Source organism: Apis mellifera, linkage group LG15, assembly GCF_003254395.2.
Source record: "Apis mellifera strain DH4 linkage group LG15, Amel_HAv3.1, whole genome shotgun sequence".
In the NCBI taxonomy this organism is placed as follows: domain Eukaryota; kingdom Metazoa; phylum Arthropoda; class Insecta; order Hymenoptera; family Apidae; genus Apis; species Apis mellifera.
Genome location: NC_037652.1, coordinates 4,766,924 through 4,788,453, shown reverse-complemented (window position 1 = coordinate 4,788,453; position 21,530 = coordinate 4,766,924). Strand labels below are relative to the sequence as shown.

The 21,530-nt window shown below is 43.2% G+C and overlaps 1 protein-coding gene across 1 annotated transcript in view; it reads right to left on the bottom strand.

Annotated features, from left to right (window-relative positions):
* Positions 1-19,968, bottom strand: part of LOC726331 (alpha-2A adrenergic receptor) — a 113,387-nt gene extending 93,419 nt beyond the window's left edge. The window contains exon 1 of the mRNA XM_001122075.5: positions 15,312-19,968. Coding sequence (XP_001122075.3) covers positions 15,312-16,553 — 1,242 coding nt within the window. The 5' untranslated portion in view covers positions 16,554-19,968. The remainder of the gene's footprint in view (positions 1-15,311) is intronic.
* Positions 19,969-21,530: the final 1,562 nt, after the last annotated feature.

Below are 21,530 nucleotides of genomic sequence, written 5' to 3'. Positions count from 1 at the left end.
CTATGTTTACCGCGCCCTCCCTCTCCCCTCTAGCTGGCTTTTCGAGTTTGCTCTCGCACTTTTATCGGTCATCAGCGCGGTTTTAACCTTTTGATTCGAGCCGGTCACCAGTTGGGTCGGAGGACACGATTTGTTTTCACGATTCTCGACCTCGATCGTCATCATCCCCCTTGGACTTATCGTCTACTTAGCACTTGGGATGCGTATCGATTTAATCTTGCCGTTTCTTCTCGATCGAAGAGTAAACGAAAATTTTTATAATTTATTTTTCGAATCAGGGGCTCGAAATTTCCGAATTTTATTATGGGGATTATGTATCCTTCCTATTCCATTTTTCAATTGGATGGGGAAAATCAATGCTCATTATTGTTATTATTATTTAATTGCCGGGATTATTAAAATATTCAACGATCTCGTTTACTTAAAATTTACCAACGATGCAATAATAAGCAGCTTGAACGGATAGCAAAATAATTTTCTTTTTTTTTTAAATAAAAAGTTAAATTAAGATAATTGTGGAGAAATAATTTGGCGAAATGTCTTTTTTTTTTAAATTTATCTTCGTGTAAGCGATATAGAACGTTCTCTCTCGTGAATATAAATAATGGAGGGTTAACGTGTAGTATTTTCACGGCCTTTTCATCGGATTACCGTAACAAAGAGCGGTGAAGAATAACCGAGGTTCACGGAAAGTGAGGAGCGCGAACACGCGAAATCGCTTTATTCGACACGGATCGTTGGTTATAGAATCGTGGGTGAAAGACGAGACGATGTTAAATTCCTTTCTGTGCCGGGACACCGAAGCGAATTTATTAGGCAATGCTTCTATTGATAATTGTATATAAAAGTCAGTTGAATTAATGTAAACAATCACGAGCTACTCTTTCGAAAAAGCAATTACTTTAATTCGCGTTTCTCGCGCGATTCCATTTTAAAGTTATTATTATTATTATTATTGGAAGAGAGAAAGAAAGAAAGAGCGGTCTCTCTATCTTCTAGAAATAGGAAGACCTTTGGAATAAATTTGTACAAACAGTGGAAAGAATTGATCCAATGAATCGAACGATTTTGTGTCAACAAAGCGGCAAAACTGTTCTTCCACGATGGGATGAGAAGAGAGGAGACTGAATCAACAAATCCCAAGGAATTAAAGAACGAACAAATCCCAACCCTTTTTAATTCCATCCTCCAATGAAAACACGCAAACGCACACAACGTGAGTTGTGTAATATCATCGGATGCCAATAATAAACGACCGACTCAACCTAACCTAAGATCCATTTGGGGGGAAAAAAAAAGAGAAAAAAGAAGAAAAACATTAACCTCCATTCGAACAAAAGGGGAGGAATCGGGTTCATCGTCGTTTTATTCTTCGAAAACGCGAGAGAGATTGTCTCGCGATACTAATTGATCGGGCGGGGAGAGAATTGAATCGCGGACGAATAAAATGGCCATTTAAACGAAGACGAACGGCCATGTTTGCCATTGTTGTTGCTCGGCGAGATGCATCCGCGAGACTAGATGGCGCGTCGATCTTTCCAAAGTGGTACGATTAATTATGGAAGCTCGCGTATATATATATATATAAAACTGTTCGTTTCCGTTCTCGAGTTTGTTATTTCGATGCAATTAATCGGGCAAAGTGGCGGGAGAGACTTTCGCTAAAATGTGTTTACCGATCGAAAAGAGATTCGTAAGCGATAATAATAGCGGGAGAAGAACGGGGGCACGAGTCTATCTCCAAAATAAATGGAAATATTTATCGTCGAAAATGTTGGGAAGCAAGCGGAAGTTGGTGCGGAATTCGAGGGCAAACGTATAATTGAATTGTAATCGACAGAGAAATAGACAAAAGAGTACGCTTTAGATGCGGATAGAGTTCCAAAGTTGCTGATCAAAGCGACCCCATTCGAATACACGAGTACACTGATATCCCGAATTAAAGGATGGATACAAAGGAGGCGTAGAAATATAACTAATTTCGTGCTCTCTAAAATCAATCGAATGATTCGTATACGCAACAATCATTATATCTCGAACTAATTGTGAACACGTGACGTTTCAACGAGGCGAAATCGTAAGACGAGACACTGTCGACGATTTCGTATAGCTGTAATGGCGCGAATCGATTCACATAATTAGCAATATATATATATATATATATATACTCTGGCAGAAGCAATGCGACTTGAACGTTGAATCTTAGGCCATATGCAAATGAGCCGTTGAAATTTCCCCGCTACAAACGCTTTACATATTTCCTCTGACTGTATCACGTTACGCGTATCGTGTTTGAAATATAATTTGTTGCCTCGCTTGGAGGCACGTTGCTCGAGTCGAGTCAAACGAACGCCGCGCGAGGACCAGGTAATTAGAGGAAGCGCTTTTCGATGAACAAAAATTTTCTTTTCCAAACGAAAATTATTCACTTCGACGGGATAGAGAATAGAAGATCGATACTTTTTTTTTTTTTTCACTCGTTTCGATCGAAACAAATCCTAATGGACGTCGCAGTATCGATCAATAACGAGATGAGAGATTTTCGATTTTATACGAAGAGATTCAACCGGTCGAATGCAAATTGGACGGTGTCAAAGTTGTGCAATTGCTGTACGCATATATATTCATTCGAATCCGGCACGGAATTTGAAATGTGCTAAGATCGTTCGAGACGAGCTGGAACAGCGAAGGGAAAGCTCAAGACGTGTCAGGACGATCTTCGAGTGGTTTCACTAGAATTCGGCTATGCACACTGTTATTCCCTGGCAATAAAACGTGCTTATACTACTTAGAACTGCAATTCATTTGTAAACCGTGTATTATACTATTGCATGGCCAAGTGGAACGTTATACCACTCTTTGTCTCTGATTAACATGTTCTTACTCAAAACTATCTTTAAATTAAAAAAACTTCACTTTCCTTATTTCTATATGTAAGATGAATACAAAATGAGAATGAAAATTTTTATTCGATAAAAGGAATATGAATCACTCTCTGTCCACAAACAGATATTCAGAGACTCGGTGGAAAGTCGAAGACCTCGAATCTTTAGATAACTTTCGATATTGATCAAGCAGAATTATTCACACCGCCCCCCTCTCGTAGATATTGTTGACTCCATCTTATTAGTCCTCGTATCGAAAGCTTCGGCTTGATGAAATTTTCCATCGAATTACGTAGACCACCCTTTGGGGGATTCGAGATTCTTCGGAAGCCGCGAAAGATTCATCCGCAACGCGAGATGATAATTAAATGTCGCGTTTAATCATCCTTATTATTGTGGCGCAATATGTAAATTAGTTAAAGGTAATGAATCGCATATGGGTGCTTCGAGATGGGGGATTAAAGGAGAAAGAGGGGGAGATTGAATGGAGGGACCAAGATTAAGGGAATACGGAGATGTCGAGGTTGAAATATGTAGAGGCGGTGTTTCGAAAATCGAAGCGAAAAAAAACGAGATCCAGTTACAGGATAGAATGAATACGAAAATTCGTGAAATTCAGGTGTATATATATATCTCGTTGTTGGATATAAAATTCAAGAGGGAGAGAGGAATTCGAACGAGCTGGAATTTTTTTCAGATAGAAAAAATCCGTTTAACCAGTGTTTTGTATTTATAGTACTTGGAAGTAATATTTTTTTCACTCGAGTTTCCATGAATATTTTTCATACAATTTCTTTCTTCCGTTCACGAAATGCTTCGCGATAATTTATAAATGGAAACTTTTCACGCGCCAAAGTTTTCAGAAAAAACGTTTATTATTATTTGTTCGAAAATTGGAAGAAACGGTGATGGTTACGAGCACTGACTGCCGTATCGAATAAAAGTGGCGCCAGAAAAAAAAAGAAAAGTTGGAAAGACGATCGGTTCGATAGTTATATTCTATTCTATTATTGATTAAAATGGGAAAATCGTTTGTTTTCTCTTTTTTTTTAGTATCCTGAGAATAAATCGATGCATTGAATCAATTATCCGTTAAATTATTGTGATTGAAGTATCATACTTCATTGTGCAATTGAAACTTGATACAGAATATACCAGAGTTGACTAACTTCTATATTTTTTTATGTAAATTATTTTTGATAATTTCGAGAATTAAAGATTAAATGAAATATATTATTTACTGTTTCAGTAAGATGATTTTCAATCTTTTTGAAATATGTTCAACCTCGGTCTTTAGTCTCTTAAAGCAATTGTCCAATCGATTTCTCTAGGCCGATAACCTGTGTTCCTTCTTTTCGACGACTCGTGTTCTCTCCCTTCCCTCCCCTTCGATCTGCAATTTCCACTCGTCCGTGGAAACCAAACGAGCTGATATCGCCACGATTAAATGCATCAACGGTGCTGATAACATCGATATATATATATATAGGAAAGTAGATGTCGTATTTGCACGTAACCGTGTTTGAACGAGGACGTTTGCGGATAAACGAATTAACTTGTCGCCGTGAAATGAGTTTGCGGCGGCCAGATTCACTCGTCTCGTCTTTTCCATGTTTGTCTTTGAAAACCGGTTTCGCGAGCTTTTCTCACCTTCGCGTGTTTATTCGGCCAACAACCGATTAATCGAATCATCATTTCGTTGCGACAAGTTTCAAATTTTCCAAGTCGAAGAAAAAAGAAAATCTGTGCGTGTAAAATGTTTCTAAATTAGACACATCGTGAACAGGATATACATTATTATTTCTTTTCGTGTTATAATTTTTCACAAATATTCGTTTTTGTATACGTTTGAAAAATTAACGTTTTCATTTCGCATCGGTGATTACTATTTAATTAATAATTAGAAATCAGAAAGAATGATAGAGTCGTGTCAGACTGTTGTGGGTTAATTTAAAGGAATTTTGAAATTACTCGAGAAATAATTTGTTCTCCATTCCACGAAAAGTATAGAATAAATTTTTACAGTCGATTTACTTCAAAAATTCCGATCTTGATACTTTGTGAAATATTTAAATTTATTTATTATCATTATTACCATCATTTTTCAAAACTTCAAACGAATTTCATCCAATAGACTTAAATGAATCGAAGAGCTCCAATTTAATTTACACACGCACATGTATATACACAAAAAGGTGTATCAACGCCGAGTGCGAGACTATAATTGCTACAAACAACAAGTTATTCGTATCGTTAATTGGAATATCGTTTAATAGCCTGTGAAAAATAACATGGGATAAAGGAGAGCGGAGAATACAATTAATACAATATCCTATTCTCCTCTTCATATTCGAACGGAGACACGATATCCCTCCTAACAAAAGATGTGTTCTTTTTCCATCTCCTTAACTTGGAAATCCTCCTCCGAGTTTGTTCACACTGAGGGAAAATACTTAGTTTGAAAATAGTCGGATAGATATATGCTCGTATGAATATATATATATATAGGCGTGAGAAAAGTTGTGAAAAAGTTGGCGAAAAGGGAAAAAGAGAATGTGCTGGGGCTCCGACAGATGGGTGTTTCCTCTTACGATCAACGGAGGATCGTCATTTTTCAAACTTGACAGATTCCTCCCCGAATCTTGTCCAACTATCGGCCCGCAATCCGTCGCGAATATTCTCCAAGATTTGCCCGTATTCGCAATTCCCCGTTCCCCGATTCCCGGCTAAAACTTGGATCGAGTGACGCCAATTCTTCTAACGTGATAAATCACACTGCGGATTTTTGGACAGCGTTGCGACGCTCAGCGAAGATTCGAGAAATCTCCCAATTTTTATTATATTATTGTATTTTAAAGATCGGGTGATATATATATTTTTTTTTTTTTAAGAACGTTCGGAGAAATTTTTGTTACAATTTTGTTGTAGAATTTCTTTACGTTTCTGTGACAATCTCTTCCTCTCTTATAATTCAAAAGCTGATGAAAAGGAAAAATAAAGTCGAGACTTCTTTCTTTTTCTTTATTATTATATTATGGAAAATTAAAAGTAGAAGATATTCTAGAATTTCTAATTTTGAAAAATATTTATTTCACAAGTGTGTGCACACGCGATGGAAGGGAAACATCTAATTAATTCAAGCTTTATTAGCGGATGTCGGGTGCGGTCTACGGTTCACCAGGGCACACAAGAGCCTTGTCGGATTTATCGTGCCTAATCGGGGGGAGGAGGGGGCGGGTGGCCGCAACCCCGTGGCCGTAGAACAATCGTCGCCGCGACGCCGCCTGTTAATCCGTGTCGTCGATCGCTTTTTCATCCGATCCGGTGCCAACATCCTCCGTTCGTTAACGTAACGTGAAAATCTCGTAAAAAAAAAGAAAGAAAAATTCCTATCTTACGACATTCCACCGCTTTTTAATCCAAATAACGTTGAAACGATTAAAATAACTTTTATACAGAATGGGCTCGTTTGGAAATTTCCACTTGTTTTAACATTTCAAATAATTATATTCGATCCTCGAGAAGAAAATTTTCCAAACATCTGTTCATTTTTCAGAGCTGTTTAGAGAGGATGGGGGACAAAAGAGTGAGGGAAAAATTGGCCAAGAGCCGATTTTTTTTCTTTTTTCAAGGGGATAAATTAGAAACGTTAAAACGATTTAAAAACCGCGAACGTGATTACTCGACTCGACACCAGAATGGATCGCGTTATCATAATCGCGATAACAACGAAGCGTTTTATGGAAAGCGAGGGTGGGACGAGCGAAAATATTCGCCCGCGGGACCACCACCCACCCGCCCCGTTATTATAAGATTTCACCCCTCCCGTGGTGTCCCGTTTAACCTTATATTACGTACGCCAGGTTTTTGCAAATGAATTAAATTTTGTTTATTTTATATCCCGCGTTTTTAAACCCCGGTGAATTTCCATGGAAATGGTCGTTGTTGGAGTTGTAATGCATAGCGATATCGCGGGAGAGCGAAGTGATTCCACGGTAAATAAATATATGTGGGATAAATAAATTGATATCTGAAACTCGGTGGACGGTGGTTGTTTGCGTAGAAAATTTGACAATAAACATTTTTTCTACTCGAAACGTTTTATTTATTTCTTTGTTTATTTGTGTATATATATGTATACGTATTTCTATTATTCTATCCTTTAAAAACGATGCTCCTTTATTAACAACGTGGAAGATTAAATTCACCTACGAATTGAATTTGTGTTTAGTGTGAATGATAAATCAGAAAAAAAAACTGTATTTGCTTCTTCAAAAAGAATAATTAATGCAATTGCTCACGAATGAGATTTAACGTGATAATTGTGTTTTTAAGAAAAATTCATTGTCGCATATATAAAGTATTCCGTTGATGAGGAACGCGAAAGGGTAAAGTTAAGCTTTCGAGGCATTGTTACGGAAAATTTTAAGAAAATAGAAATATTATAAATTTGATTAAAAATTGATGAGAAAGTATATATATATTTTACAACAATTCGTTATACGTAAACACTTTACGTTAAAATCCGAATGATGAATTATTCCTTGCAACGATTTCGCGAATAATTTTAGATTTCTGTGTAATAATCGTAGTGTGTTTACAAATGAATGGATAATTGATATCAATTTGGCGTGGAACGAATCGGTGGATTCACGTTCGATTTTGTTCGATGTGCCATTGTCTTTTTCATCCTTCGAATGGCCTCGATTGTTGTTTTGTTTTCTCGATGTAATTTATTCGAGTAAAGGCCGTGTGAATGGAAGAAGGAGATCGATTCCAAACGTTTTCTCCTTTAATCACGGTTAATTAGAGTTAATTGAAATATAGGGAGAGGAAGTATAAAACGAGGGTAGTAATTCGAGTAACTTTATCAAAGAAATAGAATTTTTTCGCTACCAAAGTCTCGACGAGGGATTCGGTAAATTTCGAGGAAAATAGAATTTCCATTGTAAGAGAAATACTTTGGCAAAGGCCACTGTCAAAAGGCCCAGAGTTCCTCGAATTTCTCGCCCGACCAAGCACTGGAACTCGCTCGATTCCAAGACCCATGGATGCTTGGAACACGGTCAAACGTGGTGGCAGTTTTTACAAGTTTGCAAATTTCATTGCAAAAACCGTGGACAAGCGTTCAAGCGTTCAAGCGAATTTCGACGTCAATCAGATGCTCAGATGCGATCGAATCGATAAAGAAACGAGAAATCTTTCGTGAAACGTGATGTTCTGTTCTAAAGTTTCCATGCGCTCGTTTCAAGTCTGTTGAAAATCTTTTCGAGAATACGAGATGTTTATATACCGGTCATTGTATCCTTCGCTTTCACGATCTTTATCGAAGTAAACATTTTTGTCTCTCTCTTCTCCGTTTCGCTTCAAATTGCGCCCGAAACGAAAGGTTTAAACAACGATATAAAAATAAGAAAGAAGTACGTGAAATCTAGAAGTTTTGGTTTCGAAAGGTTTTAAAATTATTGTGCTTCCATTACCGGATACCATAAGTTGTTTGTCGCAAAGTTAAACAACGGAAAAATGTGATCTGATCCCGATCCTTTGTTTCTGTAAACGAATCTGCGTCGTCTTGAAATTTTCTTCGACTCGATCTTTTGAATAATCTCGAAAATAAATAAGAAACTTATGAATTATACGCAAATTATATTTTCTTTCCACGATGACGAATAATTACGAAATAATTATATCGTTGATGATTACGACTTTTAAAACTACTTTCATCCAAAAAACTGATTCGGTTGAGATTAAACGTTACGAGTTCGTTTCGCAACAAAATTTTCACTTGGATCCTGCTTAACGAGCGCGATGTAATTAATAGAAAACCACCAGATGGATGAAACAACAGCAGGCCGGCCGCCTCCTCGGGAAATCGTAATTCCTCCAAGTCGAAACTGGTAACCATGGTTTCAATCGTGAAAATTCTCCACCGCCGTTGATTAACATTTCCATTATTCGGGAAGAAGGGCGAGGGCTTCGAAAAGGCCGCGCAAGGATTTCCATTTCATTACCAGCCCCAGAAGGGGGGAGGGTATATAGGGTGTTGGTTAATTCGAAATTCCCCGGCCGGAATTCCCCGAACGAAATCGACTTACTGTCACGGGTGGAAGAGGAATGGATGGGGGGAGAGAAGGAGGAGGATGAGGAAGAAAAGCTCGAGTATACGGTCGAAAATTTATTAGAAGTTATAACGGATAATGCACCCCAGAGATGCAAGTTCCGCGCGGCAGGCGTGAACTTAAGCGCATTAGGAGATTGAAGCACGTCCGTGCCCTGGAGGTTGGCTGCGAAACTTAAACAAACGGCTGGCCCGCCATTTATCCGCGCCGCTTAAACAAAACCTTTCGAACCGCGTCTCGTGCCCCGATCACCCAGAAACGAAGACTCGTTTAAAAGGATTCTGTTCCGGCTTCTTGAACATGGTGGATAGGAGAGGCGAGACATTTTTTCGCCTTTTGGACGATGATTAAATGAATGATCGAATGGTGTTTTTTCGCGTTCCATTTTTACCGATGCAAGCTCAAGTAACGGTTGGACGCCTGGGCGGGTTGCTCGTCGACAGGCGTCTGTAAGTTATCAACGTGGATTATTTTAATTTTGAGCATCGCAATTCGTGTTGTAAATGTTTAACATATCGAAATGTCGATTCCACTAATCGATTTAAAGAAAATATGATTTATTTCACGAAATATCGTTTATCGAAATAATCAATGGTTTCGAAAAGATCTAATTTCTTAAAGAGGCTAGCTGCGAGTTTCTTACTTTTCCTTACTCTCTTTAGTTTACTCTCAGGATTCTTGATTAAGGAAAGGATTAATTACAAGAGAGGATAAATTAGGTCTCGATTCGAAGAAACAGATATTTTTCTTGCCTCCCAACCCTTTCCTCCTTCCCCTCGCTCTCTTTCAAAACTAAAAGTCGCTCGATCGGATAATATTCCATCAACTGCACTTCATTTTTATTCGATCTCGATTTTCTTTTTTTTTTTTTTTTTCGGTTGACTAACGAAGGAAAGCAGGGCCATTATAAATTCTGCAAATATTTCAAAGGCGATAAAGACTCCGTTAATTACAGACTAATGAGCGGTGTAACCGGTGGTCCGTGAGTTAGGTCGGTACTCGGACTTTATTTCCACTCTTTGAAAAGTTAATAGTTAAGGGACTTTTACGGATGAGTCGGGGGTAGAACAACCCGCTTCTTTATATTCGAAACACACTTTAATCGAGCACAAATTCCGTCCAACCACTCCTTCGAGTTGTATAGCTCGCTCTTCCAACTTCTTCCTGCAAACGTTTTATATTTGCCTTCCCTCTTTATTATGGCTCTTGCGCCGGGGAGAATCTCTGGTAAACAATGAATTCCACTGTTTCGAGAAATGCTGCTCGTATATTTTTCCATTGGGTCGATCTAAAATAATTCCATCACATCACCGTTTTTCTTTTTAACGTCGTATTTTTGCCTCGTTTTATTTCAAATGCCGCGTCTCGATTCACCGTAATCGATCAGAATTTTGGGGAACAATCGATGGGTGTAGCCAGTAAGGCATAAAATAAATGCTGTTTGGGAGGACAATTGATAGGGGACGGAGGATAGAGGCAGCGAAGTGTAAATGGAGTTTAGGCCAGTATTGTTCAATAACTGTTTACAAGGGGTAGCGAAGGATAAAGGTATGGGCGGGCAAAACTTAATGGAGTGTAAACTTAAACTTTAGACCAGAGTATTGTTGAACAAATGCCCACAGGTAATGCCGAGGCAAAGCTGCAGGATAACGAAGCCACTGGATCGGAGACTCTCGACACTTTAGTCCACTCCTATCTAGTACGACCAATTGCCGGGGGCAAATCTATGGACAGGAAAATTGATAGGAAAGCTCTAGGAGAAACTTTAGGCCCCCCACGACGGACGAGGCCCACCATCGCGAGACGGTGACTTAAACCCTTCTGTTCCTCCCCTCCGCCAATCGTTCCTGCAAAATAGCAAACTGAACGGCAATCTGAACGCTGCTGGACCATCGTATCATCCCCGCTAGAATAGAGATTATATTCGAAAGCCAGGACGTGAATGGCAACAATAGTCCCCATTCACTTCGACTATAGATTCCCTGTAGCAGATTAGAATTTTTCCTCCCAGAACAGGCAATATTAGACTGGAGTGAAAGAGAAGATTCCATTTTTGCAACGTCGCAATGCCTGTAATCCGTCCCCTAAACGAGACTATTGCACAATTGCGCCATCTAATTTCACACCAGCGGCGCGCAAACATTCTTATAAGCGATGAATCTCTCTTCTCTTCCCTCCGCCGTTTCTCTTTTCTCGCGGCCACAGCCTGTAATCATCACAGAGAGGCTGACACTCTCGATCGTGAGGAGGAGGAGACCTCTCGCTGAATCGGACAAATGAACGGGAGACAAATACTCTGGCCGTCGATGGAGGAGCAGGACGAAGAGGGGACAAGGACGTTTCAATCTTTTAACGCGATTACCAACTTGCCCTTTGCGGAACCGGGGAGGGGGAAAAAGACGGACGGCGTTTCCTTTACTTTCTCTGTGCATCTCCATTGGCCGCTTAATCTCGTTTCGCCCTTTTGCCATTTCGCCGGCTATTCGTAGACGAGAAGGAGAGGAAGGGGGCTTTGCCTCTTCCGACGTTAGCTGGATAATTTACCGGGAGATATTGTAGCGGGTCGAAAAATGTTGATTAAACGACGATGTGTTGTTGAAGGGGTTGAATTATTCGAGATATTGGAATAGCAAGATTTGTGTATTGGGGATATATCATATCGAGGATAAGCATTTGTTGCATCTAAGTCCTAAATAGGAAAACGTAAACTAGGGTTTCTGAATCTCAAAATCCAACGTATAATAGAGCCATAAATTCTCCTTCTCCAACTTTAACATTTATATAATACGTCCTAACTTCTTTGCGTTTTCATTTTACAAAATTGAGAATCTAATTGCTAATTCACTAAATTTAACTTTCTTTTCTTATTAATAATCTCGCCAAAACTTGTGTATCCACGATATACAAAGATGTTTCGAATTAATCAAAGGAAAGGAAATAAGAGAAGAGAAGAGAGGGAAAAATTGTCCCCGGTGAATCTCTATCTTGTCCGCGATAAAACCTGTTAATATGGAGAGGGGTGGAAAGGTGTGTTAATAAAGGGGACACGGACCGCTTGTTCTCGCATTACAGGTGCTCGCGGCCTCTTAATGACGCCCCAGTCGGATTTTACACGGGAGAGGAGTCGGTATCGCGGCAACTTAATGCCAACTTCCGTCAACACGCGCGGCTTAGCCCGATAAGCTCGGAGCCACCTTGATTCCACGTCGTCCTGTTCCCTGTCACCCGATTTCATCTATCCATTCCTCCAATTACCTCCTCCCTCTCTCTCTATTTCCTTCCTTATAGCTTGCATGTTCATCATGGAAGGAATTTCGCGAGCGATCGAGTTTCGTGACTCGCGTGCGCGTAATAACTCGCTCGCGAGTCACGACACGCTTCCTTTTGGACGCCTCGGGCGATAAGTTCGGTTCGGTTAAGATATTCGAACTGAGATTTCTTCTTTTTCTCTTTTTTTTTTTTTTTGCTCGCCTTCCTTTTGATGTCTGTTTTCGAGGAACAACTCGACGCTCGAGTTCCGTGGAAGAGCGTTAGTTTAGAGCGCAATTGTTAAGTTGATAAGGAAGAGTGAACAGAAGTTGAACGAAATGTATGCCATACTCTGCGTACGAGTTTTTTTATTTCTAGGTTCGTATTCTTCTATTTGATGGATAGAGAGATTTGGATTCTTTTTTAAGTATTGGAATTTTGATATAAGGGTTGATTGGATCTGATTCTTGCGTTTAATAAATATTGAAAAGGTTAAAAATAAAAGGTTTCTGTAATTCTGTATAGTTATTATTTGATTGACCTAAATTTTTGAAGTGTATATGTGTCCTCCTCGTGTACGTTTTATTTGATAAAACGCTGCCCGAAACAGGTGTGTTGAGATCAAGTTCAAACAGAAAATATAACAGATACTCGAGATGTAATTTTTCATAGTTGAGATAAGGTCGGATAGAATTCGATGTTGTTCATTTTTCTTTCATATCTGCTCGAAGAAACTTGCAACAAGTTTCACGAAGGAATGAACATTAATGAAAGAATCCAAGGGAGAGAGAGAGAGAGAGATAAAGAATCTGGACGAGTAGTTACCCCAAAGATCGAATTTCTTTGCAAACGAAAGGTCACTTAGAACACTTGACATTTTGCACCCCCTTTCCATATTATCTATTCTCCTGAAAAACTTGCAACAAGTCCTTTAAAAAGAATAATCCATAAAAACAGTAGTCTGAGAAGTAGAGAAACAAGGTGGATGAGTGGGTCTCGACAAAACGATATATATATATACACGCATCTTCATCATTTCCAACATCAAATTTCTTCACAGACGAAAGGTCAGCCGCAACTCGACATTTCTCCCTTCCATTTCACATTCTATTTTCTTCGAGAAAACTCAAATATTTCTTTGTAAAAAAAATACTTCTTCCTACGAAATTTCTCTGCACCAGGGACAGAGAACTTTTTCTCCCCCTCTCCTATATTATTAGAATCATCGATTTCTTTCGTATCAATATAATCATCGATTTTCCAGTCTTCAAAAATTCAAAAACCCCGTTGAAAAGTTTGCCAAAAGCGAGCATGAGTTTACGCGAGGCTTAATTAAACGTGTGCACCCGCGCGCGCAAGTGACGTAACTGGTTTCAATTAGCAGGAAACAACGTGATGAATGGGAACGATAAACCTTGGGCCTCCTCCCGTCGGCGAAAATTCGCGTTTCGAGTTGGAAGTTCGATTGGATCCTGACAATGGTTGCCGAATTGTGCCGCGGGTGGGGGAGGGGGAAATGGAAGAAAGAGATTGGGAAAGGAGTCAAAATCGGCGACCAAAAGTGTCGGGCGTAGAATTGGAATCTCGCGAGGAGAGGGAGGGAGGGGACGTTTCGTGGAGGCGGATATAAGCGGGTTTCGAGGATCGAGGGTGTGGGTTTCGCCGATGCATAAAAGGAAGGCGGCTGGGCAGGCGATTGTGCGGCTGTCATCGCGGCAGGACGCGAGAAAATATCCGTGTTGCGGATAGAATTTCTCGTTTTCACGCTGTCTAAAGTTTTTCGCGTGACTTGGTCGAACGGAATGGTAGTTTCAATTCGAATTCGAAGAAGAATAATCTCGAAAAAAGTTTATGAATCAATCATGTTGCGCTTAATCATATTATTATTTCCTCGAAGTAAAATATTTAATGACGATTTCTATAAATTTCCACAAATATATCTATACTTTTTACTTAGGAGAAAATCAATCAAATAGTGCAAATTGTTTTTCTGTGGAATTATTTTGAAATAATATAAGTAACTTGTTCTTTTAACTCATCTTGTTTTCGAGAGCGCGTTGAAAAAGAAAGAGAATTAAGGACGCGACGGAAATTCGTCTACGTTAATTTAGACGCGGGTAGATGGCGTAACGGATAGTTGTAAAAGAAGCGAAGGAGCTCGACATCGAAAGGTAGGTAGAATTTCAAGATGGTTCACAATGCAACCCGTTAACCGTGCGCGATCGCGTAAAAGGGACTCGAGTTGATCCGATAAATCTGAATTTCCCCCTATCCTCTCCCTCTCTCCATCGTTTCTGCCGATCTAACAATGAATCCATCCGTTCGAAGTAATCAAGTGCACGAGCGGAGTGGATTCATTCGGCGATAAATGGACGGTTTACACGGTCAAGTAACCACGATCCATCGGGTTATCATCGGCCGAGATAAATAAATTATCGATAAAGTTATCCTCGAAACGAGATATATATATATATATATATATAATTTCTTCCTCGTTTTTTTTATCGTTATTTTTCTTTTTCTCTCTCTTTTTCTTTTCCCTCGAGCGTTACTCTCCCTCGTTACGACCGATTTAATCCCTCGTCTGGAAGACGAAACACGACCTCGTAATCTGTCATCTGCAACGACCATCTACTCCACCTAACAACCAGTTTCGAGGAAATAATTAACTCTTGTATTACCCGCCCCTGTTCGCTCAAATACGACCGAGTAAATTGTGTTTTAAACATTAACCACTCCCGGGAACTCTGACTCGAGCAGCTGCATCTCGCCCGAGATAAGATCGCCGCCCGTTTTACCGGACCGCAATTGATAACGGACAAATTTATATCGAGATTATTCGTTGCTAGGCAAAGTGTGCCACGATGTTACGTCTATTTCTCTTGCAATATCTATCGTTTTTCAAACTAGATTTTGCGAAATATCGTCTTTATGTAATTAAAAACGAGGGAATCGAATTCCATTTTGGAAAAATAGCAAAAGGCAGACAGAAATACGTAATAATAATCGTCTCTGTATATCTGTTATATCAGAAATACACGCAAGAAAGATCGCTTACCTTACACTTGGGATACTCTTCAGCCGGCGTGGGTCTCTTCCATCCGAGGAGGGGGGGGATGCAAACGAGGGCGGACAGGAGCCACACAAGCGCGATCATGAGGGCCGCTCTTGCGGGAGTTCTCTTCTTCAGATAATCCACCGCCTGCGTGATGCTCCAGTACCTGTCCAAGCTTATCAGACACAAGTTCATGATGCTCGCCGTGCACAGCAACACGTCCATGGCCGAGTAAATGTCGCACCACCAGTACCCAAAGATCCAATATCCCATGATCTCGTTGGCCAACGAGAAGGGCATGATTACGAGGCCTAGGAAGAAATCGGCCACCGCCAAACTCGCTATGAACCAATTCTGTATGTTTTTCAACGCCTTCTCGGTCGCGATCGCGATTATCACAAGCATGTTCCCGACCACGATCACGATCATCAACAGCGTGACGAGGACGGACGCCAGGACTATTTGAAGAATCGTGTACCCGGACGGGTACAGGCTCTCCCCGAGCACCACGTACGTCTCGTTGCACAGGCTACCGTTGCACGGGAACAATAGACTCTCGTTGAAAGAGTCGTTGAACGATCCATCCAGGTCCTCCATTATGCCGTTCAACCCGAACAGCACTTCCAACTCCCTTAATCCTTCCACGTCTTCCAGATCCGTGCTCGTGCTCGTGCTCGTCGTGCTACCACCGACCCCCGTGCTAGCTTCCTCGATGATACTTCCCGGGCTGCTACCGTCCACGCTCCCAGTGTTGTTGCTTCCAGCCTCGAGATCCTCGCCGGCCACGAGGAAGGGAAGTCTGCTCGTATCCTCGTATCCGCCGCAGGCACAATCCTCCTCTTCTTCCGCTCGTTGTTCTTCTCCCGATGTCGTGCTCCTCTCGATCTCGATCTCGGTTTCGGTTTCAGTCTCGATCTCCTCGGTGGTGGTCGGTGGAAGAGCGGCGATCTCGGTCTCCTGGTCGGTGGCCGGTGGTCGCCGATCGGCCGGGACGCTGGGTGTTGGGCCGGTGCTAGCACGATCGACGAGTGTCGTGGCCACGTGGTCGGGTCCGGTCGTGGACAGTGGTCGGTGGCGGTCGTCGGTGAGGATGGTGACGGTGTCGATCGCGTGTGGCTCGTTAGCGGAAGACGTATAGCCACCGGTCGGTCGAGGCCACGTCATGTTCTCGTCGAGGACGCTGTTGGACGCCGTAGTCGGACTACCGGCGGCGTCGATGGTCATAATGGTGCCGAGGAGCGGCATCACTCGCACCCTCGCCGTCGACTGTAGATGCTATCTCGACAAAGTCGAGGCGGGCGTGGTGGCCGCGCGCGAGTAGCAGCGTGCACCTGGTGCAAGCTCGAGTAGGAGGAGCAGCAGGATGGTGGTGGTCTCGTCGCATCTCGAGGCCAGGGGCGTCATGCCCGTTTCAGGATAATGTCATCGTCGTTAAAAAACGGGGCAATGCCGACCTTCTCTCTTTACTCGGCCCCCGCCGGCTTCCTCTCTCTCCCCTTCTCTCTCGATCCCCTTCGATCCTTTCCTTCCTTTCCTCTCTCTCTCTCTCTCTCGAGTTCTTCCCTTCGCAGAGTGGGGAAAAGAGAGAGAGGGAAAGAAAGAGAGAGAAGAGAGGTGAAAAGAGAGGAGATGAAACTGGTCCACGCGTACAACTGTTGATGCTGTTTCCCCCTTTAAATTTTAATTGCTCGATTCTTTATACTATCCTCGATCGACGAAATGTCTCTTTTTTCTCTTCCTTTTTTTCCTTTACAGGCGATCGCTCGATCGCTGCATACCACCTATATATACACCTGTTCACCCTCTGCTGTGGTGTACTGTCGTTAGAGAGGATTGGCCCTTGATTTATTGCTTGCGTGATCTCGCGGACTCTCGCGTATTCTCCTCGATCTCGACGGAGTTAATACGGAGAAAGATACGACGTGGAGAGATTCACGGATAATTCCGGTAAGGGGATATCGATACGGGTCAGGTTATTAGTCAGGTGTGGACGTACAATGGAGGAAAAGAGGTCGGCGATGCGGAGGAGGGCGAGAAGTGGAAACTAGACCCCTAGGAGAATGGGTGTGAAAAATTGGTCCCCCTTTTTCTTTTTTTTTTTCTCCTTTTTCATCAATTTCTCCCTTAAGATTTAAACGATCTCGATCCAGGCTCGAGAGAGAGAACACCTTTGAACGCGCGTTGAAACGACGATGACTCGCGCCTCGATCTTTTCTCTCTCTCTCTTTCTCTCTCTCTCCCGCGAAATTTATCGGGTTTGGAATCGACACCGAGGCATATGTGTGAGCTCACGATACTCGATACTCGCTCGGACAAGTCGAGATATTTCGCGACTCTCGACGCCCGCCCGTTTCTCGAAACGATACGCCCCCTCCGAGTTAATTAATTAACGCGCCACGGCTAAAAAAGGTTAAGCGCTTGGATACTATATACCCGTACTGCTCCGACTTGCGACTTTTTTTTTCTTTTTTTTTTTTCTTTTTCTTTTTCTTTTTCTTTTTTTGCGAATTGTTTACGAGTTAAACACGCGTCCAAACTCGCCCTGTTTTAACGCGAGGGGAGAAAAATAGAAATGGAAACTACACACGCGACGACGACGACGACGACGAGGGAAGAAAAACTGCGAGGAGAAAACGAAAAGAAACACGCGCGACACAGATTTATTTATTCATTCGTGTATTTATTTAATTAATTCGACTCTACGCACGCACAGACACACGCACACGTAATCGCGCACACCGGATTGACTCGTAAAAACGATATTATCTATATATACGTTTACACATAAGTTAGAATCTAATTAGAATTTTTCTTTCTCTCTCTTTAACTCCACGTTCGAGGCTCGATTCTCATCGATGGTCCTTAGTCGTATTATCGTAAATCGATTTATTATCATTCTTTTTTTATTATCAATTACTCGTTATCATTTAATTATTTTAATTTGTTACTCGTTATTATTTGAATTATTATCCGTTAAAGTGTTGGGAGCTACGAGAAAATGGCTCGAGGGAGGAGGGAGTATGGAGGAAGGAGGGGAGAAGAGAGAAAGGGGGAAGGGGGAGGGAAAAAAAAGGAGAACTCATCCGAGAGAGACGCGCCTTCTTCCCAGAGATCAGAGTCGGCGTCCTCGACCCGTCATCATCACCACGATTCTATTTGCACGATTGCGTTGATCGTCCCTTTTCACCCCTCTTCCTTTCGTCTCACACGCGAGGATCAACAGGATCCTTCGTTCGCGCACACCTGGTCGCTCGAACCTTAACCTCTTCCTCCTCCTCCTCGTTCGAGTCCTCCTCGCGCACGGAACCGTGTCACCACCCCCCCTTTGAAAAGAAGAAGAAAAAAAGAAAAGAAAGAAACACACGGTCAGCTGATCGACACCCGACAACACGTCGTTCAATACGGGAAGAGCGAGAGGTGGAACAATCCCTGGACTCCTCCGGCACCCACTGTCATCAGCTTCTTCCTGACTCTGGTCGCGAAATCCGGTCGAGGAGAAGTATCTCGTCCTTCGGCCCGTCACGCTGCTACCTTCTCCACCCGAACTGGCGTCCGCCGCTCGTTCCCCTTCGAATCATCTCCCATGGGAGGAAGCCGCTCTCTCTCCACCGATGATCCTCGTTCGTTAACACAACTCTCTCCACAACTCTCCTTTCCTCGCAGCTGTTCGCCTCTTACCTCGTGCGCTCGTCGAGACGTCGAGAGAGAGAGAGAGCAGGATTTCCGCGTCGCAGTCGCGAGGCCCGTCACCGTCGCACGCACGATCCTCGCGGAACGACGAATCCCCTCGAAACGGAGCACGACAAGCGGCGGCGGCGGCAGCTTAACACAAGGGAGAGTTACACAGCGGTGTAAACACGCGCGGGAAAACTGTCAGAAGGCTGTTGGTTCCTCTCCTTCTCTTCTCTCCACGAGCGAGGCTGTGGAGGGAGCGAGGTCGGCACGCAGATGCGAAAAATACGAGATCCGTGCGGCTGTGCGGTGTCCCAAATATATTCTTCGCTCTTGGAGGAAGAACGGGGAGGGAGAGGGAAACGAAGTTGACCGCGTCTCTCTCTCTCTCTCTCGAGTTGAAGAATCGTTGGGCAGAGTTGTTGTTGTTGTACGTGGTGCGTCCTTGGAGCGAACGCGTTATCGAACGGTCGAGAAAAGGGGGAGGAAGGATCCTCGTGGTCCTTGAACGTGGTGTTGCGTGCGTGCGTGCGTGCGTACGTGCGGACACCTCGAGCTTGCCTCGTGGATGTTTGGGAACGCACTGCAGCCGCGAGGGACGAGCCAGGAACTCGGACTCCCTCTCGTGTCGTTCGCCGGATCGAGACCTCTCCTCGCAGGATCGTCGCGCGACGAGGAGGGATGTTCGGCGGGGTGGGATGGAGCGAGAAAGAAGGCGAGGGGCCGTGTGCATGTAACTCGCACACAGCCGCTCTTCGTGTGCACGCCACCGACCGTACGTGTGTCTGTGCTCCTACAACGCGTGTCTCTGTGTATGCGTACGTGTGCGGGCGAGAGGACGCGGCGGCGCGCGCGCGCGCGCCTCTACGTGCGAGAGGGAGAGAGAGAGGTTGGCTGGCTCACTGGAGGCTGACTGGTGGCCCGACCGACCGGTCCGTCCGACGGTACCAGCGTCGGGGCGCCGTCTGACGGAGTCGGGGGACGCGAGGCGCAGGCGTCGGGACGCCGCCAGCACCCGACCGCCGTGGCCTGACAGTCGACTTTGGACCATCGACCGATCGGTCCATCCACCACCGTCGAGAGAAATGTATCGATGCTCCCCTTCCTGGATGTCTAAGAAGAAATTTTCTTCTTCCTTCTCTTTTCTTTCTGGAAATTATATTATTTAGAATACGGGAATCTTTCCTTTCGATTCTTTTGAAAGAGCTTTTATTTTGTCTCATCGATCTATGCGATTATAATCTTATAAACTTTAGAGAACTTTAGAGTAGGTCTAAAATATTAGATTTTACGTATGTGTGATTAACAGGGATTTGTCTTTCGTTGATTATCGATAAGAAGGAAGGGGGAGATCTAATCTGAGATTAGATCCGATCAATCGAATTCGTCCGGGTGATTGGAGGAATGCCGTTTCGAATTGGCCACCGGGGTTACGCTCGATCGCGCGCCAATCGATTGTTCTCAGTCTCGTGGATCGTGACGCGACGCACGCGCGTACACACCATTAGGATATTTAATATTCCAATTAACTCGTATCCAATTAAACCACTCGCTAATGGATATCAGAGATATAATAAAACCGGATATAACCGGATTAGCGAAACGGGCCAAGTTCAGGCCAAAACTCGTCCCGAGCATCTATTCCAAACATCCAAACCCCTCTCCTCCGTGTACGGAACCATTCGACCGAGCCAAATTTGGGTCCAGATTTATCCAAGTAATCCACCGAGCAGCTGCAAGCATCCAACACCACCTCCTCTTCCCGCCTCTCCTCGAGCTTGATATTCGAAATAGTCCCCCTCTCCCCGCCTTCCCTCGCCACTTAATCGTTGCACTCTGGATCGCCAAATTCACGCGTTTCGCTTTTGCCCCAGTCGCCGATAACAAACTCTCGAGGGAGAACGGTGGAGAGAAAAGAGGTTTGGAGGAGGAAGGGGCGGCCACGAAGCCACCGTCCACTAAAACCGGCGTCCATTTGCCGTGATCGTAAATTAGACGACCGCAACTTGATAGTCGCCTTTAGAACGCCGAGCCACCGGATCGGGAATATATTATGTGTCGCTCTTGTCGGGGGTTGGCTGATCGTTATCAGGTAAGGATGCGTTCGAAGGAAAGGCGGGAGATAAAGAGTGTGATCAGTGCACATGTTGATACGATTTAGAAAAGTTTAGCGTTATCGCGTGGATTGGTTCGATTAAAGTTGCAATTTTCTTTTCCTCCCGTGACGTAAAATTGAAATTATGTCGCGCGTGTCGCGGAAATGTGTCGTGAAAATCTAGCGGCGGGCAAATTTCTGCGATACTCGAAAACGTTACGCGTCACGTCCACTTCTCGTCTTCCTCGTCTGTGATACAAGCACGACGAGTGCATACCCACTTTTTCCACGACACACGTGACACACGTGGCCGAAACGATCGATTTCTGGATCGTGGGAAAAATTATCGACGCTTTCATGAAAATTGGTTTCACGAGGCGAGTCGTGAATGGCGAGCGTTCGCGTGCGTGCGATCTTTAAATATTCGTTACGTTAAAAAGCTCCAGCTGGCTCGG